This window comes from Halichoerus grypus, chromosome 12 (assembly GCF_964656455.1).
Source record: "Halichoerus grypus chromosome 12, mHalGry1.hap1.1, whole genome shotgun sequence".
Lineage (NCBI taxonomy): Eukaryota > Metazoa > Chordata > Mammalia > Carnivora > Phocidae > Halichoerus > Halichoerus grypus.
The window spans coordinates 35290455-35311123 of NC_135723.1; the positions used below are offsets into that span (position 1 = coordinate 35290455).

At 39.4% G+C, this 20669-nt stretch overlaps 1 protein-coding gene across 4 annotated transcripts in view; it reads left to right on the forward strand.

Moving 5' to 3' along the window:
• CDK14 (cyclin dependent kinase 14) overlaps positions 1–20669 on the forward strand; it is a 543473-nt gene that overhangs the window by 403433 nt on the left and 119371 nt on the right. For all 4 annotated transcript variants that reach the window (XM_078059238.1, XM_078059237.1, XM_036071484.2 and 1 more), the window contains one exon: positions 20208–20256. In XM_078059238.1, coding sequence (XP_077915364.1) covers positions 20208–20256 — 49 coding nt within the window. The remainder of the gene's footprint in view (positions 1–20207; positions 20257–20669) is intronic.

Below are 20669 nucleotides of genomic sequence, written 5' to 3' on the forward strand. Positions count from 1 at the left end.
TCACTTAGTAATATGGACTTAAGTTGCCTTCATGTTTCCTCATGGCTTGATAGCTGCTTTCTTCTTAATGCTAAATATTTCATTATTACGGTATATTACAGTTTATCCATTCACCTCCTGAGGGACATCTTGATTGTTTTAAGTTTTGGCAGTTATGAATAAAGTTGCTATAAACACTTGTGGGCAGGTTTTTGTGTGGACATCAGCTTCCAACTCCTTTGGGCAAATACCAAGGAGTATGATTGCTAGATCATACGTACTTTGCTTAATTTTTTAATAACTAATAAATTTAAGCAATTCAAGATATCAAACAATATGAAAAAGGAGCATGGTGCAAAACCTCCCCAACCCTGTCTGCCATCTTCCCACTTCCTCAGAACCACTGTCCCCCCACCACCCATTTTATTAGTTTCTTATGTTTCTTTCCTTTATGTAATTGTGGGAAATTATGACTTTATATTTCCAGTATTAAACACAATTCTGGATCTTGCTTGTCTCATTAATGCATCCTGTGGGTCTTCTCATATCACTCTGTAGAGGAGGCCAGTGGGGCTTATAGCTGCATTGTTTTCCATTGTATGGATTTAAGCTATTCCCTACTTATGGGCATTTGGGTTGTTTCCAGACTTTTGCTATTATAAATATCATAACCCTGTACACATATATACATGTCACATGTATGCAGGTATATGTGATGGATAAATTACCAGAAGTAGGATTAAAGAATCAACAAATATATACAATTATAACTTTGAACACTCTGTAGATTGTCGAAAGGGATGGTGCCCATTGGCTGTGTTACCAGCAAACACATGAGAATGTTGCTTCTCCACTCCACAGGCTACAGCCAAACTTTCAGACTTTGCCAATCTGTTAGGGGACAAAAGGAATCTCAACACAATTTTTAATTTCATGCTCCTTTTTATGATGAGGTTGAGCATCTTTTTGTGTTTCAAGATCACTTTCATTTCCTTTTCTGGGAACAGTTAATATCTTTTGCCAGTTTACAGTTGAGTTATGTGTCATTTTCTTACCAATTTCTACAGTTCTTTATACGTTGAGGAAAGCAATTTTGAAAATAATCCTCACTCTCATATCTTACTTTTGTTGCTTAACTGAATAAATTTTGCCCTAAGAAAGAAAAAGCTATGGTGCTTGAGAACAACGCAGTTTATATTTTTTAAAAGATCAGTTGTTATTAGAGATCTATGTATAAATCTACATATATGTACCTTTGAACGGAAAACTGTTTTCAAATGGATTATCTTATAGCTATGATCTAGGTAATGAATAAAGCTAAAAAGCTAAGTCTCTTGGTTTTAACATATTGTAATCTAATTACCTACAAGGTCTTTTTAGTTGTTTTTTTAAATTAACTTATCCTTATAGTTAATTTCTATAGAATAAGTCCAGTGTATTTATTAATTCAACAATATTTATTGAGCACCATTTGTGTGGATAGGAAGTGGGGATGTTGCTGTGAACAAAACACACAAGATCCCTGATAGGTAGGAGAGACCTGTAATACATAAAATCTATAGTATATTAGGTGGTGATGAGTACTCTGGAGGAAAACAGGGCAAGAAATGGGATCAGGAAATGCCAGGGAAGGGGGCACTTCACAGTTTTAAATTGTAAATGTAATCAAGGAAGATCTCACTGAAAAGATGACATTTGATTCAAGGACATGAGAGAGAGAGAGAGAGAGAGAGAGAGCCGTGAAGTTATTTGCGGAATTTCCAGAGAGAACCGCAAATACAAAGGCCCTGCAGTGGGAAGAGGAGGGTTTAAAATCAGGTCAGAGGTGACAGGCACTGTGCCAGCATGAGTCCTTCATCTTTTACTCTGAACCAGGCAGAAAGTACTGGAAGATTTTGAACAAGGTGGCACACGATCTGGGTTGCATTTTACTAAGATTACTCTGTCTCTTGTGCTGAGAATGGGGGGCCCAGGCCCAGGCAGGGAGACCCGCTCAGAGACTGGGACAGGAGTCCGGGAGAGAGATGATGAAATGAGGCATGAATAAAATGACTTTACCTTCTCAACTTCTCTGTGTTAGCGGAGAACTTAACCTGGCTTTCCCTTGGAAAGTAGAGCAAAGCTAGAGAAACATTTTTAAAACGATTGCCAAAAAATGAAAAGAACAACTAGATAACAACTGGGTCGTAGTCTTTACTATTTAGTCTGTATCCTCTTCTGCTCTTACATTTATGCTGACACCAGATTCCTTAACCTCATTCCTTAACCTTCTGTGGGAATTCGCTTACTCCCATGACAACCAGGCAGCTGAGACTGGCCGCCGCCGCGTAAAATAAATATATGTAACACACACATACACATACATGTGTGTGTGTTACATAGAATAAGGAGTCTAACTGTGGGAGGTGCTGCTTTTGCATCATTTTCTTCTGTTTGAATTTCTCTTTAAGGTAATGGGAAGTGGGTCTGGTTTTTTGAACCTCATTGCTTTCCCGTTTCTCTTCCTTCACCCTTGGGGTTTTGTGGTATATGGCCTCCCCCCACCCCGCTTTCTCTTTCTTCCACCTCCTCCTGCCTCTCCCGCCCCCCCGCCCCTCTCTTATATCAGAGCATCTCCTTTTATCAACATGCTCAGGACGCTTGCTGTGGGCCAGCCTCAGAGGTGAGAGGTTATTCTTAGCGCTTCAGTAATTCTGTCACCTCTGATCAGATTCATCACAGGACAAGCCCTGTTCCCTAACAAAAAGTAAAAGTCCACTGTAAAATTAAGACAATTTTCCTTTCACTTGTTTCATAGTTACTCAGTAACAGGACACTTCTGCGTAATGCTCGGTGCCTCAGTTTCCCTCTGAGATAGTAAGAGTCTTCTGCATGTGAATCCCAGCATCACTTTCTCCTGCCTGCTTCGCCCACAGCTACTTTACATCGACAGAGGCAACACGGCTTCTGTGTCCCCGGTGAAGTGATACTTGAAATTCTTTGTTATATAAGACAGACTTAGCATTAATATTTTCTAAAAAACACATCTTGCATACACATTTGATATGTTGTTTGGGCTTTGCAGAATTGTGGTCATTCCTAAATCAGGATAGAACATAGGTAGACATTGGAGGCTCTCCAGGCTGGTAGAATCGGGGCAGGTGACTGAGGATGCCGAGAAGACTGAAATTTCCTCCCATCGAGGAAAACCCTTGGGGCTGGGAGCGGAAACACTGTTTTGGTTGTGCTGTAACTAAGCAAATTGAACATTAAAGCAGGAAGAAGCTTCAGGGGGCACCCGGTCCTGCTCTCTCCTTTGTCGGGTTAGGAACCCGAGGGCAGAGATGTTAAGGGGTTTCTCCAAAGTTAGTGTCAGAGGTGGGTTTCCATTCAGTGCTCTTTTTTTCCAGCATACATCATGGAAGATCATGCTACTGGACCTGAGCATGATTACTGTATTGCGATTTCTCACTGACCTTTTTCCAGTGAGCATTTTATTGACTGTTAGTCTATAAAGAAAATAACAGAAAACTAGAGAGGATCTGATCTCTGTATCTAGTGAACTACATAGAACCACAAATACCACTTTGTATTAAGTAGTTTGGCCTCAGGGTGCCTAGGTGGCTCAGTTGGTTAAGCATCAGACTCTTGATTTCCGCTCAGGTGGTGATCTCAGGGTCTTGATCTTAGGGTCGTGAGATCATGTCCCACGTCGGGCTTCATGCTGGGTATGGAGCCTGCTTAAGATTCTCTCTCTGCCTCTGCCCCTCCCCACTCTATACTCTCTTCCTCTCATAAATAAATAAACAAATAAATGTAGTTTGTCCTCAAGATAACATGTAGACTCCATGTATGATACTTTTATTCACCTGTTAAGTGCTTCCAACAAAAAGGGGGCATTCAACAGCATTCCTTTAATGGTAGATTATCATTCAGGAGTTTAAAAAAGAAAGGCACTTTCAGGAAGAAAAAAATGTTGCTAGACCAGAAGCAATTAAAAGTAATAAAATTTAGACTAAAATAAATCTGTGTTCCCAAATCAAGCAAGAGAACAGAGCATTTCTAAAGTGATTATAGTATTCCTCAGAGAAAGTTATCTAATACAAGAGGCTGTTTGATTAAGGAAGATTTGATGAAAATAGAATGTTTTTCAATGAACGAAGTGAAATAAAAGTTTTCCATTGGAGGCAAATTGTAGAATGGTAGTATTTTAAACATTTTATGCCCAAATCTAAGCCCACAGACACATTGACCTTGAAGACAACATTTAAATATGGACTTAGTTCCAAACAGAGAAAGACAAATACCATATGATTTCACCTAAATGTGGAGCCTGACCAGACAGGCAGTAGGCAGGGGACGGGTTAAATGGGTGATGGGTGTTGTATGGAAGTGATGGATCACTAAATTCTACACCCGAAACTAATATTACACTGTATGTTAACTAACTGGAATTTAAGTAAACACTTGAAAAAATAAATGAATAAATAAAAAGCAGAAGCAGACCCGTGAATACAGAGAGCAGACTGATGGCTGCCAGAGGGATGGTGCGGGGAGGTGGGCAAAATGGGAGAAGGGGGGAGGGAGATACAGGCTTCTAGTTATGGAATGAGTAAGTCAGGGGGATCAAAGGTACAATAGGGACTGTAGTCAATTGTATTGTAGTAGAATTGTTTGGGGACAGATGGTCGCCACGCTTGTGAGCATACCATTAATGTATAGAGATGTTGAATTTTGTTGTCCACCTGAAACTAAGATAACATTGTGCATCGACTATATTTAAATAATTTTTTTTTTTTTTAAAGATTTTATTTATTTGACAGAGAGAGACACACCGAGAGAGGGAACACAAGCAGGGGGAGTGGGAGAGGGAGAAACAGACTCCCAGCTGAGCAGGGAGCCCGAGCCGAGCCCAGGACCCTGGGATCATGACCTGAGCCGAAGGCAGACACTTAACGACTGAGCCACCCAGGCACCCCTAATTATACTTTAATAATTTTTTTAAAGAAAGGAAAAAAGAGTATGTGCAGAACACCAGAATAATAAAAAAGAAATTTAAGTTTAAAAATATAAAATAAAATATAGATAGATAAATATGGACTTACTTGTACTAAGGTTTTGTAATGAGGTGAAGAACTTCTCCTCAAGTCCTGCCTATTCCACAGGCCTGCCTGAGGCCCAGAACCTAGATCCAGACTTAATTCCAGAAGGAAGGTGTAAATTATTTCAGAAGTAGGATGCTATGGTGATAACACCTTACATTTTATGTTATATTTTATTATTTACAAAGCACTTTAACATATTACCTCAATTGGTATTTAGAGTAACCCTGAGTTATTATAACTTTGTCGCTCTAAAACTGTTGTCCCATTTTACAGACAAGAAACTGAAGCTCAGAGAGATTGTGTGGCTTGCCCAAGGCTCTCTTTCAAGGATGTAGCAGAGCCAAAACTCAATCCCAGGTCTCACAGTCCCTAGCCTGGTATTCTCACCCATGCCTGTGCCTGCCTTCAGATGGGTTTCCCTAACTGCAAACATAGGGGCATGAGGGAGAATTGTCAGGCTCTCCTCAGCTCTGCCTTGCAGCATCTTGGAAAAGATCTATACCTTCTTGCAGACACTAGTACCCCCTCCACCCCTTTTACCCCGTGCTTCCAATAAATTGTGAGCTCCAAAATGCCGCCTGTAGATGTTTACCTTCAGATGTGTGGTCCTTAGTACATATTATGGGAATTACCCAGTTTCATGATTTGCAGCCCTAAGGAAGGTTGGACCCTTAGCCTTGATTCACACTCTTGGCTTTTCCCCTGGTCTTTAAGAAGGTGGTAGAAAAACTGTGGAAGCAGCAGAAATTGTGTGGGATATTCAGTGCAGGAAGGCTGAAAGGAGGACATCTTCATGCCAAGCTGAAAGGAGGACATCTTCATGCCAAGATGGTGCCTTGTAGAGACCACACCTTCAGTCAGGGGACCCTTGTGGATGTGCAGAGAGCTCTTCCTTGCTCTTCTAGAAGAATCTTATGTCTCCACCCAGCTCAAAAAGTCCTGTGGAATTTAAGTGAGATAATCTATTTTTTACATTCTCTTTATTGCTTTGTAATCACTTATATTCTACCTATTTTTAAGAAGATTTTGAGCTAGCTGTATGATTGATATAAAAGTGCTTTTAAACTGCTGAGGGCATGTAACTACAAAATAATATTTTGGACCATTTATAGTGTCCTCTGCCTGGTATTTCCTTTCCCACTCACCCTTTATGCTTTATCTCAAGAATTGTTTTTTATGTCTTTTTTTTTTTTAATTGTTAGCAACTGTAATGATCATGGGTTACATCTGGATATACAAGGGTGTAACTATGTGACGATTATAAAAATGGACTTTAAAAATTATTTTGCAAATATCTCACTCTTATCTCAGATTTTATTGCTAAAAACTGTGGGTCTGCCTGACCCAAGGCTTGGGACATTTAGACTCTCTCCACCCACCATCAACCACCACCTTCTCCGACTCTGTGGTTCCTCCTCCCATCAATAAATGCCACTCTGGTCAGATAGTGAAAAAGCCAGTTAATCAGTAAATTTATGAATGAGGTGAACTTTACAGAGCAGAGGAAGCTTTAGCAAAGGTTAAATGTAAGAGGAAGGGCACAGTGCCTTCACTTTCGCACTCTCTGATTGAGGTGGGCATGCTGGGAGCTGCGAGCGGGAGAGAGCATGCCAACATGGAGAGGCCACATTCAGTCCGCAGTAACGTGCTTCACATACTCTCACGGCTCGGATTCTCACTGAGGGCTCCACTAGGTACCAGGCAGCATTGTAGGTGCTGAAGACACAGTCGTGAGTAAAGCAGACAAACCTCTTTCCATGTGGAGCTTATGTGCTCAAGGAGAGACAGGAGACAATTACAGGGCGGTGTGGCTGGAATACTGTGACCACAAAGAGCCGCAGGTGATTCAGAGGGGTGGGTTCTGGAAGGCCAAGGTGAGCGGTTAGGATTTTATTTGAAATTCGAGAAGAATCATTGAGCAGGGAAGGTTTTTGATCAAGGAAGGAAATTGATGTTTTATATTTTCAGAAGGACCCGCTGGCTACAAAAAGTCATGGACCAATGGCAGAGATGGAAAGAGGCTTTCACCTCAAGTGTGAAGTCTTCTTGACTGGGAGTTTCTGTCTACAGCTCTGCATTGAAAAGGGTCTATAATGGCAAGTCTGGACTTGGGGGAAATTATTGTCACACCAGTTAGCAGAGATGCCATAGACTTGGGGGATAGAGCTGACCAAGGATCTGATATGAAATAAGTCATAGAAGTGGCCAGTGCTATAAAATAAAATAAAAATAGGGGCGCCTGGGTGGCTTAGTTAGTTAAGCATCCGACTCTTAATTTTGGCTGGATCGTGAGATCGAGCCCCTTGTCCAGCTCCACGCTCGGCGCAGAGTGAGCTTGAGATTCTGTCTCCCTCTGCCCCTCCCCCACTGTGTGCACTCTAAATAAATTAATAAAATCTTTAAAAAAAAAAAGCCAAAAAGTTTGATAATGACTCAACACTGTAAAATAATAATAGGCAGTAGGCAGACCTATGGGAGGGAATATCTTTATGAATTGCAGAAACCCATTGCATTGCGAAGTGGGGACTCTCTGTACTGATTTTCTCTGTATCTGCTTGAAGAATTTCCCATGTACTTTCACTAGAGGGCATCAGTAATGACGGAGACTAGCAGAGTGTCTAGAAAATGCCAGAGAAAATGTAGTAAGATTACAATTTTAAGGAAAAATGAAGTTCTTCTGACTGCAAACTTAATCAAAACAGAGCAAAATCCTAAGTAGGCTGGTTTCATTACTCTTCACTCTTGGAATTTTGTAAAAATTCAGTTGGGGCATTATCTACACCTCATTTCACCAAGGTCGATATGGCATGCCAGTCACCAAATAAAGATTTCCCCGTCTCTTCAACAATCCTACTGCCCCACCCCCCCAGAAAAGAACTAAAGTACTTGTATACTGTCCAGTGCATGTGATTTGGTTAAAATCATGTCTAAGAAAAGAATCAGAAATTCAGCCTAAGAGTGAGAACAGAATCAAACAAAGACATGGATAACTTTCAAGGTACTGAAAGAATCGTCAACTCTTTAAAAATGGCATGCTTGAGTTGTTATATACCATTCACAGTACCATAAACCAGCCATACACTTGTTATTGCTTTCTTTCACTTATAACATGATGTTTTATATATATCCTGCACACAGTAAGTGCCAGCAAATGTATAACTAGAAATCTATGCATTGCAAAAGGTTCTCCATGTCTCCTGACCCTGAACTTTCAAACATATTTCCAAAAACTTTAAAAATCAAGATCTTAGGAAGGGGGACAGGGAATTGGAAGTTTAGATCTAAAACAAGACAAGTTGATTCCTGCGTTCAAGTTGGGTCTTGACCCCAGTACCTTGAGTAGTTAACTGTGTCCCCAGGGAAGGAGTGGGACCCCCACAGGCTTAAGCTTTGCACGATTAACCATCCTGAGCAGTAATTCCACACCACTGTGAGAGATTCATGACTAAGTGATTGAACCAAGGATAGGATGAAGGTGGGATTTTCTCTTCTCTGTCCCTGGGACTTTATAGGCACCCAGAGAATAGTGCTTGTAATCTGAGAATTTGTGTACAATTTTCAGCATTTGAAAATTCTTAGAAACACAGAATAATGACTGAAAATTGAAGTGCTAGTTGGTTGGTGATGCTGTTTGCGTTGTATAGTTTTTGACTGTTTGCCAGATGCTTTCATGTAAATCACCTCAGGAGGTCCTCCTAAGAGGGCAGGTAGGCAGGAAGATGGATGTAGCTGAAGATCTGTGAGGAACTCCCTACAAGGTAGCACTGGGCCAGAACCACATGGAGCAGTCAGTTCCTCCATGATAGGGCTTGAAACAAACCACCCCAAAGTCAGGCCAAACCCAGACAAGTATCTGTTAATTGCTCGAGCCTGTGTGGTGAGGTGGGTTTCAGCTGATCTTGTCTGGGTTCTGCAGGGTTCACCTTCAAGGTGATATAGGACAACTGAGGCACCCAAAGGTTGTTTTTTTTTTTAATTATGTCCAAGGTTACTAGAACTAGGAAGACATGGTCTGGCATTTCTTATGAATACAAGACAGATTGTTCTCCTAGACAAAAGGTTAAGGCACTGACAGCCTGTGGAAAGGGTTCTGGTCTGACCACACATCTCGCATCCTCCTTGGAACGGCAGCTACGAAATAATGCTCTTCCTGTGACAAGAGACAGGAAGAGCACAAGGCCACAGACGCATTTCAAACCCGCACTGTGTCAGCACCACTGACATCCATCGTTGACGCCAAATATCATATCCATGGGGCAGAGAAGGGAGGGTGGGGAGAGGGGTGAGAAGAAATATTTGCTGAATAATAATCTAAATCTCCCATGTTAGAGTTTATGACTTCTAGGCTTATCAGCTACTCCTGGCTAAAATAAGTGAATCTCACAGCCTTGATTTGTTTAAAATCATGTTGATTTAAAACACTTCTTTGGGCCATTATCATAGGGATCATGCAAGACAAATACACATGACTATGGAATAATAACTCTTTTGCTAGTATGAGGTCAAAGGAAAAATCTTGGTTTATTTTTGATGCAAGGAATATTTTACTCCCAAATATTCAAGTAAGACATGATAAACTGACTACTAACAATTGGCTCAGTTTTAAGATCTGATGAAAGTTCCTGCACTTACGCTTGTCCTCGATACCACACTGTCAGAACATCCTTGGAGCTAACAGACAATAATGTTGGCAGTGGAGATTATTAAGAAGGGACATAACTGTGTAGCTACACGGATGCTTTCACCCCCACAGCCAGCTTTGTAAATCCAACTAACAATCTCTTGATTATTCAAAAGGACAATTGCTATTCTCTCAAGGCTAATCCTTGCTCTCCACGAGTGCATTAAAATCACCGACTTACATATGAGGAGTTAGAAGAGTATGGAAGTGTCTGATTTTTTTGTCATTTCTTTTTTTTTTTTTTTTTTTAAAGATTTTATTTATTTATTTGAGAGAGAGAATGAGAGAGAAAGAACACATGAGAGGGGATAGGGTCAGAGGGCGAAGCAGACTCCCTGCCGAGCAGGGAGCCCGATGCGGGACTCGATCCAGGGACTCCAGGATCATGACCTGAGCCGAAGGCAGTCGCTTAACCAACTGAGCCACCCAGGCGCCCTGTCATTTCTTTATTGCATCAAAAGGGGCACTTTAGTTTAGCTTGAGTATTTACTCTCCCTAGAGTGATACTGCTTTCAGTGTACAATATGTCTGCCTCATAGATGTATAACTTTACCATACAGGATGGTCCGTTTTTCCAGCATATCAGTGATAGTTGTGATAGTAGTAGTAGTAATAGCTAGCAGGTATTGAACGTTTACTGTGCATCAGACACTCTTATCAGCTCTTGAGGTGCCTTTCCTTATTGAACACTCACGGTAACTCTATGAGGTAGGTACTGCTATTATTCCCATCTGTGATATAGGACAACTGAGGCACCCAAAGATTTTTTTGTTTTTTTAATTATGTCCAAGGTTACTAGAACTGGGAAGACATGGTCTGGCACTTCCTATGAACACAAGACAGATTGTTCTCCTAGACAAAAGGTTAAGGCACTGACAGCCTGTGGAAAGTGCATTGGGAGTGGGGAGAGTGTGGCTTGTGTGCATGTTTTTTTAAGACTATTTTTTAGAGCACTTTTAGCTCTAAAAGCAAAACTGAGCAGAAGGTATAGAGATTGCACATACACACCCTGTGTGTGCACACAGTCCTAGCCTCCCTGGTATCAACATGCCCCACGAGAGTGGGACATCTTGCATAATTGCTAAACCTACATTGACACATCATTATAACCCAGAGTTCATAGTTTACATTAGAGTTTACTCCTGGTAAACATGGTACCTTCTTGGATGTGGACAAATGTATAATGACATGTATTCACTATTACGGTATCATACAGAATAATTTCACAGCCCTGAGAAATCCTGTGTGCTCTGCCCACTCCTCCCTTCCTCCTCCCTAACCCTGGCATCCACCGATCTTTTTACTGTCTCTGTAGTTTTGCCTTTTCCAGAATGTCATCTCGTTGGAAGCGTGCATGTTTTATATTGCTGGTTAAAGGAGCTTTGTGATCTGTTGTGTTGCTGCTGGCTTTGTGCATTGTTGAGGTCAAACTTCAGGTCTCTTCCAGCGGGGCCACAGAGGGGTCTCCTGGTGTAGTGGCGAAGAGCATGGACTCCACCTCCAGACGGGCTGGGTTCAAATCCCATCTCTACCACATGTGAGCTGTGTGACACGGACAAGGTGCCCAGTGTCTCACGATCTTAGTTTCTCTGTGTGTAAGATGGAGATGACTGTAGCCCGTCCCCCATAGTGTTGTCATGAGGACTAAAGTGAGTGCATGTTTGCAAACTAATATACGGAAAATGTTTGCTAAATATCAATTAGGAGGCTTGGGTATCCCAGCTCTTTGGTAAGGAACAGTAGACTGGGAGCAGAGTTCTTGTTCAGCCTGTCCCACTAGCCTGCATCGTGGCCTCAGATGACTCAACCTTTCGAACCTCAGTTTACTCCTGAAAATGAAGTGGTTAGACTCCCTGATTGCTCACAGTGCCCGTGAAGGGACTGAGCGCCCCCTTCCTGATCTCTTTCTCCCTTAGGGGGCGTCTAGATGGAGGGATGGGTGGGGACACATGGAAAGTGAGACACAAAAATCTTTCTTCTCCTTTCTTTTCTGGGTACTGTAAAGATATGTTACGGTTTGTGAACAGTACACTTTAGACTTGCAAGAATACCTGTGATTAAACTTTCCTAGAGAAAAACATCTCATGGGAAAGAGGAGCGTTCCATGACTTTTAGGTTGGATAGTTTGAAGACCTCGTTAGGGACTGTGCACTCACAAAGCCACAGTTGTATGCATGTCCGAAAAGCCAAGCCATCAGAAGTAAAAATATTTAATGAAATAGTAGAACGTTTGTTTCTAGAAGTTGCTCCGAGATTACTCATTTTAAAACGCCCACTGCTGGGAATTAAAAGATGATTTGCTGCATCCAGGGTAGGTCAGGGTGCTTCAGTCTCCTGCTTGCATGTCTGAAGGTGGCCGCTGAGCATTCTGAGGTAGCCATCTGGGTGACAGCGTCAGGGCAGTGCAGTTCTGTTCAGCATTAATGTGTCATGTCAGAGCCTCTCACTGGTAACATTCGAGCTGTGCCAAATCACAGTCATTATGTATTTTGGGGCTATCAAGTGTCTTAGAGCTGTGAATTGCAGTTGTGCGAACATACGTATTATTTCTAAAATGCCTGTTTAGGTCGCTCTGCTTTTTTTGGAGTTGAGATATCTGACATCCCCATATTTTGGAACAAGTTTGACCCTCTCCATCTGGGGTAAACTCTCCTCTTCTGTACAGGAATTCTGCTTTACTTCAGTTGTAAAAATTATAGATGGTTTAAATCCAGCTTTTCTGTCTCGATCAGACTATCACCTGAAATGTTTACCGCTGGCTTGGCTTTCCTAATAGGAGAAAGTGAAGTTTGCATGAAAATTCTTGCGCATACTTGTCAATATAGTTTTCTTCTATTGAAGACCCGTTAGTATTGGTCCCATGATTTATTGTAGGCTGCTTATGACCATGTATGTTTTGTGCACTGCTGTAGATCCACAGTGCCTGGAACAGGGCCTGGCAAACAGTAGGCACCTGATAAATACTTGTAGAATAAACGAGAATGAATGAATACTCATGCCTCCTATCCTAAAGGATTTAAGGATATTTTACGTTACATGAACAAGTAATAAAAGTGATTGTTTGAAATCTCACCAGCATAATTTGTAAGTGTGTTCATTGTTCACCTTCTAAAGGACCAGCGCCTTTTGGCTTCCCTGAAACAATCCTGAGAAAGGCCTCAGGTTCACCACCTCTGCCAGGTGATAGGATGGCCACGGCTCTTTGCTGAAATTATTACTACTTTCTTACAAGCTCAGTAAGAAAGAGTAAATGTATTTGTTAAAATATAAAATAATCCTAAAATTTTTAAATTGTGAATACTTGAATATATTGTTGAGAGGAGTTAATTATCAAGCACATCTAACATTTCCTGTGGCATCTTGAACATGCTCATTTTTATATTGACTTATGAAATACTTGTTCCATGATATTATTTACGTTGGATGATATTAAACCTGTTTACAAAAGATATACTAAAGTCTTAGACTTTGTAAGATCTCACCTCTATTGCCACCCCTCCCAAAAAAAGAAGGAAAAGCGTTAGCTTACAAATCCTGATTTCACCTCTCAAGTCCTTTGAACATACTTGGGGTTTTTAATTGGTTGATTGATGTAACTGTTTACTCATATGTTTTCCTGTTATTGAATTTAGAAACACAGCAGTGTCCCGGAAGATACAAGCCAAAAAAAATTGGCGAGAAGGAAATGAGGGGGATAAAAATTGAAATTATTTTCCTGGTGTACAGAGTTCCTACCTATAAGCAAATGAGGACGTTCCAGTTTAGGTTTTCTCTTGATGTGGGTTAAAGTCTGCTTTCCTAACGCCTCAAGCCATTGCAGTTGAGCTCTTTTAAGCTGGGAACCTGGAATGCATACCATTGTTCTCCACTTGTTTTCCTGTGGAATTTCAACGACCCGACCCGCAGCACAGAAGCATGGCAGTCTGAGGGAAAACCTTTCCAGTTCTCTGTCTCCGCTCCGCGCCGCCCCCCCCCCAGCACGTGGCATAGCAAGTGATTTCTTCCGTGAGAGCCGTCCTCCCTGGCCTCCCTCTGCGTGTGATCATCCTCTGCTATGTCCCTGCAATAAGAGAAGGTGAAAACCAGCCTGCAGGTTTAAATTAATTGCACTCCTCAGTTATGCTCGGAGTTTAGCCAGGGCCTTACATCACAACATTCTAAACTTCCAGTTTACACATAATTGGAAAGAGCTGACATTAAAGTAGTCACTGACAGAGTAAACTTAACTAAAGCAGAACAGTCTAAAACACTCATATGCAAATAACTTGAATAATCTGATAAAATTATTCATAGGCCCTTGAATATTTTATTAAAGATACCTGTTAGTGGTTCTGAGCCCTGGATTCCAGCACCTTTTTGTTTTTCAAACTGATGTGCCTAATTATATTGTGTTTGTTCTAATGGAACATCACTTTTATTCGTAATGGAAATCGTTTTTTAAAATATAATTTTTTCATGGAGTCATAAATGTAATGCATGTTCCTGGCCAAGAAAAAAAAAAATGGTAGAGCCTCCTCCATTTGAAATTGTGTACTTTGGCAGTTAAGATCTGGAAGATGCTGGATACAAGAGAGCAGCACCTGTGTTTTACTGGGGCTAGCGGCAGGTATTTGAGTTTATCCTGTCTTCATTTGGAAAAGAAAGAGATGCACTTAGTGGCTCTGCCTCTGGGCTCCTGAGGAACAGTGTCCGTATCCACACTGCAACACCCTTCACTCTGTATTTGTAATTCTGTATTTACATTTCTGTGCCACTGAACTATAATCGGGACTTTTACCTGTTTCTACGTGTCCAGTGCAGCTCCTGGCATCCCGGCAGGTGCCCAGGTAACATTTGCTAAAAGAATTCAGAGTTTACATGAATAGGGATGGAAGGTAAACATAGGAAGACCTCATTCTTCATTCTTCCTTATTTTTTCTACTTACATATGGCGCGTTTCAATTTGGGCTCTTTTATGCACAGCTAAATCTGACATACTGTGTTTCTAGAAAAAAAAATTCTATTAGCATATCCTGTCAAACTCTAAATAGAGGCAATTCTTAGAACTAATATTTATGTGCAGTCATTAATTGCCAAGAATAATAATTTACTTGTAAATGCAAGATTGTATTAATTTTATCTGTAATGGAATTCTTATTCCTCCTGAAATCATAACAAATTATTAAAATTGCTTTGTGGGGAGTACAAAGTTAAAGAGATCAAATTTGTTTTACAAGAACATTTGATGTAATTAATTTTTAAAATGTCTCTTGCTTTTTTAATACCAGACTTAAGATAATAATAATTTTTTTAAAGACCTTTATAAAAAGAACTGTTCTTCCCATTTCTCCCCCCCTTGTCAGCTAATCCTCAAACCTAGAATATGCCTTTAAATTTGTGCTCTATGCCTGAATTACATTGTGACTTTATAATGCAGTCTAGTAGAGACTAAACTCAGACATCAGATGTTCTTTTGAGACTTTTAATTCCTAATTGTTGGTGAGCACTTTGACCTGTAGCTTTAGAACAGTGGCTGTTTGGAACCGGGCCTGACCACGTCATTAGAGCATAATGACTAGTTTCTGCACTGATTGGTCAGAGCCCATGCCCGGCAGGTTCTTAAATATTTTAACAATTATCCCAGCTTGAATGATGACTCTGAAACTCCATGAAAATCTTCAGTACTTTCTGAATCATCCTGGAAAGATTCATGTATTCTTGGGGGTAACAGTTGAGTTGAATATGAAATTCTCAGTCTTTGGAACTTGGAAATTAGAGATCAGTAAATCCTCTGTTCGTCATCTTAATGCCTACCTTTCTGTCATACCCTATATCCAATCCATCAATAAATCTATTGCTCTGCCTTTTAGCAAGCTGCAGACTGACTGACCCCTTTTCACTACAGACACTGTTTCTAGAGCCCAAAGTATATCATCTCCCTCCCGTACAGTTGTAAAAAACTTTTCTTCATCTCCCTGCTTCCGTCCTTGCTTCCGAGAGTGTATTCTCGAAACAGAGGGCAGAGTGGTCCTTAAAAAATGTCTGGATGGTGTGTTACAGGCTACAGGGGCTCCATGTGAGCTGGTCTTCTGCCCTTGTGCCCCTTCTCTGTCTCAGCCTCCACTTCTCTCTCCTGGGCTGTCTGTCCACTCCAGCCACCCTGTCCTTCAGCCTCACTCCAGCCTTGCACATCCCCACGAGAATGTGAGCTCTCTCCCTGCATGAAGGGATTTTGTGTGATTCCCTTCTATAGCCTCAGCCCCTGAGAAGGACACTTGGCACACAGTAGTTGCTCAATAAATAGTAGTTGAACCAATGAATCATTGCACAGTATTTCCAGTCATTCTGTTTGGATAAACTGTGTTTAGAAATAGGAAGTTGAACAGGTTCTTAAATTTCTTTTTGTTCTTATCTAATGGTATCCTTCCACAGGAAATATACCGTAACAAAAGCAGCATCAGTCATTTAGATTCTCTCCTTTAAAAGCTTGTCATTAAAAGCAGACAACATTGAAAAAAGACACCAACCAATATTAAGCAAAATTAAGCCTTTAAGTATTAAATTTTTAAAAAGAATCAAGATCAATATGAAAAAGATGCCATTTAATTTTATTGGAGGACACACACACAAATCCTTTCTGAATGGAAGACACACCATATTGTTATGTACAAAGATTTTCTGTCATTCTTTTCAGATAGGTAGATATTTTAATGAAACTCCAACCAGATTTCCAATGGGAACTTTATTTTATTGATTGACTGTTTTGTTGGAAACTCACCTTCCCTCATCACATAATCTAAAGTGTCTCTCTCATACTGGTCAGTCTACATTATATCTCCTTGTTTTACTTTGCTGGAACACTCTTTTTTGCCCACCTTTATTGGGATAGAATTGACATATAGCATTGTATAAGTTTAAGGGGTACAGCATAGTGATTTAATATATGTCTCTATTTATACCACAGTAAGTTTAGTTAACAGATCCATCACATCACATAGTTATAATTTTTGTGTGTCTGTGGTGAGAACTTTTAAGATCTACTCTCTTATTAGCAACTTTCAGATACACAGTGCAATATTGTTAACTAAAATCTCTATGCTTTACATTACATCTCCAGAATTTATCCATTTTATAACTGGAAATTTATATCCTTGGATTGCTTTTCATCCATTTCTCTGTCTCCCCACCCCCTGCCTCTGGCAACCACCAATCTATTCTCTGCTTTTATGAGTTCAGGGTTTTTTAGATTGTATATTTAAGTGAGATCATACAGTATTTATCTTTCTTGGACTTATTTCACTTAGCATAATGCCCTCAAGTTCCCTCCATGTTGTTGCAAATATCAGGATTTCCTTATTTTTTACGGCTGAATACTATCCTTTGCATGTATACACTACATTTTTTTCATCCATCAGTAGACACTTGGGTTGCTCCCACATCTTGTAAGTAATGTTGCGGTGAACATAAGGGTGCAGAAATCTCTTCAAGTTAGTGGTTTAATTTCCTTCAGAAATTAAATACCCTGATATGGAATTGCTGGATCATATGGTAGTTGTATTTTTAATGTTTTGAGGAACCTTCCTACTGTCTTCTGTGGTGGCTGCACCAGTTTACATTCCCGCCAACAGTGTATAAACACCCCCCTTTCTCCACATTCTTGCCAGCATTTGTTAGCTCGTCTTTTCGATGCCGGCCATTCTGACAGGTGTGAGGTGACATCTCACTGTGGTTTTGATTTGCCTTTCCCTGACAGTTAGTGACGTTGAGCACCTTTTCATGTACTTGTTGGCCAGTTGCATATCTTCCTTGGGAGAATGTCTGTTCAGGTCCTGTGACCACTTCTCAGTTAGATTATGTGATTTTTTGCTATTAAGTTATAGGAGTTCTTTATATATCTTGGATATTAACCTCTTATCAGATATGTGGTTTGCAAATATTTTCTCCCATTCCGTAGGTTGCCTTTTCATTTTGTTGATGGTTTCTTTTGCTGTGCAGAAGCTTTTAGTTTGTTGTGGTCTCACTTGTTTATTTGTTGTTTTTATTGCTTGTGCTTTGGGTGTTGTATCCATAAAATCATTGCCAAGACCAGTGTCAAAAGCTTTTTCCCTCTGTTTTTGTCTGTGCTTTCAGGTCTTACATTTAAGTCTTTATCTTTTTTGAGTTAATTTTTGTGCAGGTTTAAAATAGGGTTCCAGTTTCATTCTTTTGCGTATGAATATTCAGTTTTCCCAGTACCATTTATCGAAGAGATTATCTTTCCTCCATTTAGTATTTTGGCTCCCTTGTCAAACATCAGTTGATCATACATGCATGAGCTTAATTCTGGGCTTTCCATTATGTTCTATTAGTCTATGTGTTTGTTTTCATGCTAGTACCATACTGTTGTGGTTGCTATAGCTTTGTAAGATAGTTTGAAATCAGGAAGTGTAATGCCTGTAGCTTTGTTCTTCTTTCTCAAGATTACTTTGGCTGTTCAGGGTCTTTTGTGGTTCCATACACATTTTAGGATTGTTTTGTTCTTCTATAAATACAGAAATTGCCATTGAAATCTCAACAGGGATTGTATTAGATCTATAGATGATGTTGGGTAGTATGAACATTTTACCATATTAATTCTTCCAATCCATGAACACAGGATTCTTTTCCATTTATTTGTGTCTTCAATTTCTTTCATCAGTGTCTTAATAATTTTCTGTGTACAGATCTTTTATCTCCTTGGTTAAATTTATTCTTAGGCATTTCATTATTTTTGATGCTTTATAAATGGAATTTTTCCTTTATTTGTTTTTCACATAATTCAATGTTAACATACAGAAACACAACTGACTTATGTATATTGATTTTGTATTCTGCAGCTGGACTGAATTTATTAGCGCTAACAGTATTTTGGTGGAGTCTTTAAGATACTGTGTATATAAAATCATGTCATCTGCAAACAGAGACAGTTTTACCTCTTCCTTTCCAATTCAGATGCCTTTTATTTCTTTTTCTTTCTTTCTTCTTCTTTTTTTTTTTTCCCTGACTGCTCAGGCTCAGACTTTTAGTAGCATGTTGAATAGGAATGCTGAGAGTGGGCATCCTTGTCTTGTTCCTGACATTAGAGGAAAAGCCTTCTGCCTTTCATAATTGAGTATGATATCAGCTGTGCGTTTGTCATGTATACCCTTTCCTGTGTTGGGTACATTCCTTCTATACCCAGTTTGTTAAGGGTTTTTATTACAAATGGATGTTGAATTTTGTCAAATGCTTTTTCTGCATCTATTGAGATAATCATGTGACTTTTGTTTTTTATTCTGTTAATGTGGCGTATTACATTTATTAATTTGCATATGTTAAACTGTCCTTGCATTCCAGGGATATATAATATAAAAAGACATTATTTTTTCATTGCTGGAAAATGAAAAGTAATCTGACAGCATCTATTAAAATATAAAATGTGCATACCATTTACCAAGCAGTTCTATATGGAGAAATCTATCCAATAGAAATGAAAGCATTAGTATACAGAGTTAGATGTGTGAGGATATGTATTGAAGCATTGTTTTTAAGGGGAAAGGAAGTGGAAACTACCTCTGTTGTCACCAGTAGGAGAATAGTCAAATACCTATGATACTTCTATTCTATGGAATATTATACAGCTTTAAAACAATTGTTACATCTGTTTTCTTGCTTTGAAGGACTATCTGCTATATATTAAAAAAATTTCAGAGACTGTTCATTGTACAATCCATTTTTAAAAATTAAAACAGTATCTGTATGTGTATATATGAATGGGTTTGCATTTATAAACATAAAGAAATATGTGGAAAGAGACATACCCAAGCCATTAACAATTGCTGTATCTTCAGGAGTCAAAAATAGGGAGCAGGAGAGGAGATTATTAATATCTGTTCTGTGCTGCTTTATTGTTTAACTTGGTAAAATAAACATCTTAATTTTTAAAATATAATAATGATGACTCAGTGAAAAATGTAAATATACATTATAGGACTTTGGTAGTTTGGCTTTGAGCCAAACCAAATAGATGTAAGAAAGGAAATGTAAATACCAAATAGTGTAAGAAAGGAGAACCAGCATTACTGTATTGGATCAAAGATGTCTTCACAGTGGAAGCAACAACTCTCACTTCACTGATGTGTCAACGTTCTTCAACATACTTACAGTTTGGAGGCTTGGAATTTGTGTTTCTTTTTTCGACCCAATTAAAACTTAGTTATTCTAAGAAATAATTACTGGGAAACCGGATTATGAAATAAATCACCGTAACAAAAGAAAACAAGGCTTCATTATTTAAAATGTTAAGATCTTCCTATTTATTCTTTGTAACTGCCCGATCTGAAGGTGAAGACTTCCCATAACTGACATAACCATGGCTAAGTCAAACACTACCTTTTTAAAAGTTGAGGGTTGTTTTTTTTTTAAACATACTTGTAATGTATACATTTGAAACAAAGATTGTTTATCATTTTTCTCTTTTATTTCAGAACGCTTTACCCTGTACAGCTCTAAAAACCTTAGGCAAGCATGGAATAAGTAAGTCTTTATACAGTTTGTCCTTGTTCTCTCTTTCTCTTCTCTCTCAATCTCTCTCTCAGTTCTTAAAACTCTCCAAATAAGTTTGTCTTGACATTTTTCATTTGCCTATCCAAGTATCCATCCATCCATTCATTTAACCGTTAAATAGTCGTTAAGCCCTAACTGCGTGCCAGCCACCGTGATCAGCCTAAGCTGATGCTGTTATATATGAGTTTGGGTTCCTACAGCAACGTGGCGTTGCTTCAGAATTCTAAATCCTAAAATTCATTGTGCTTAATCTTCTCATAACTAAATTCCAAGAAATATTTTCGCAACAGCAAAATAGCATCTAAGTACAATGTAATGACTGATTCTGATCTAAATAATGCAAGTGACAAACTCGGAGCTAGATAAAATTGATCTTTCAGATT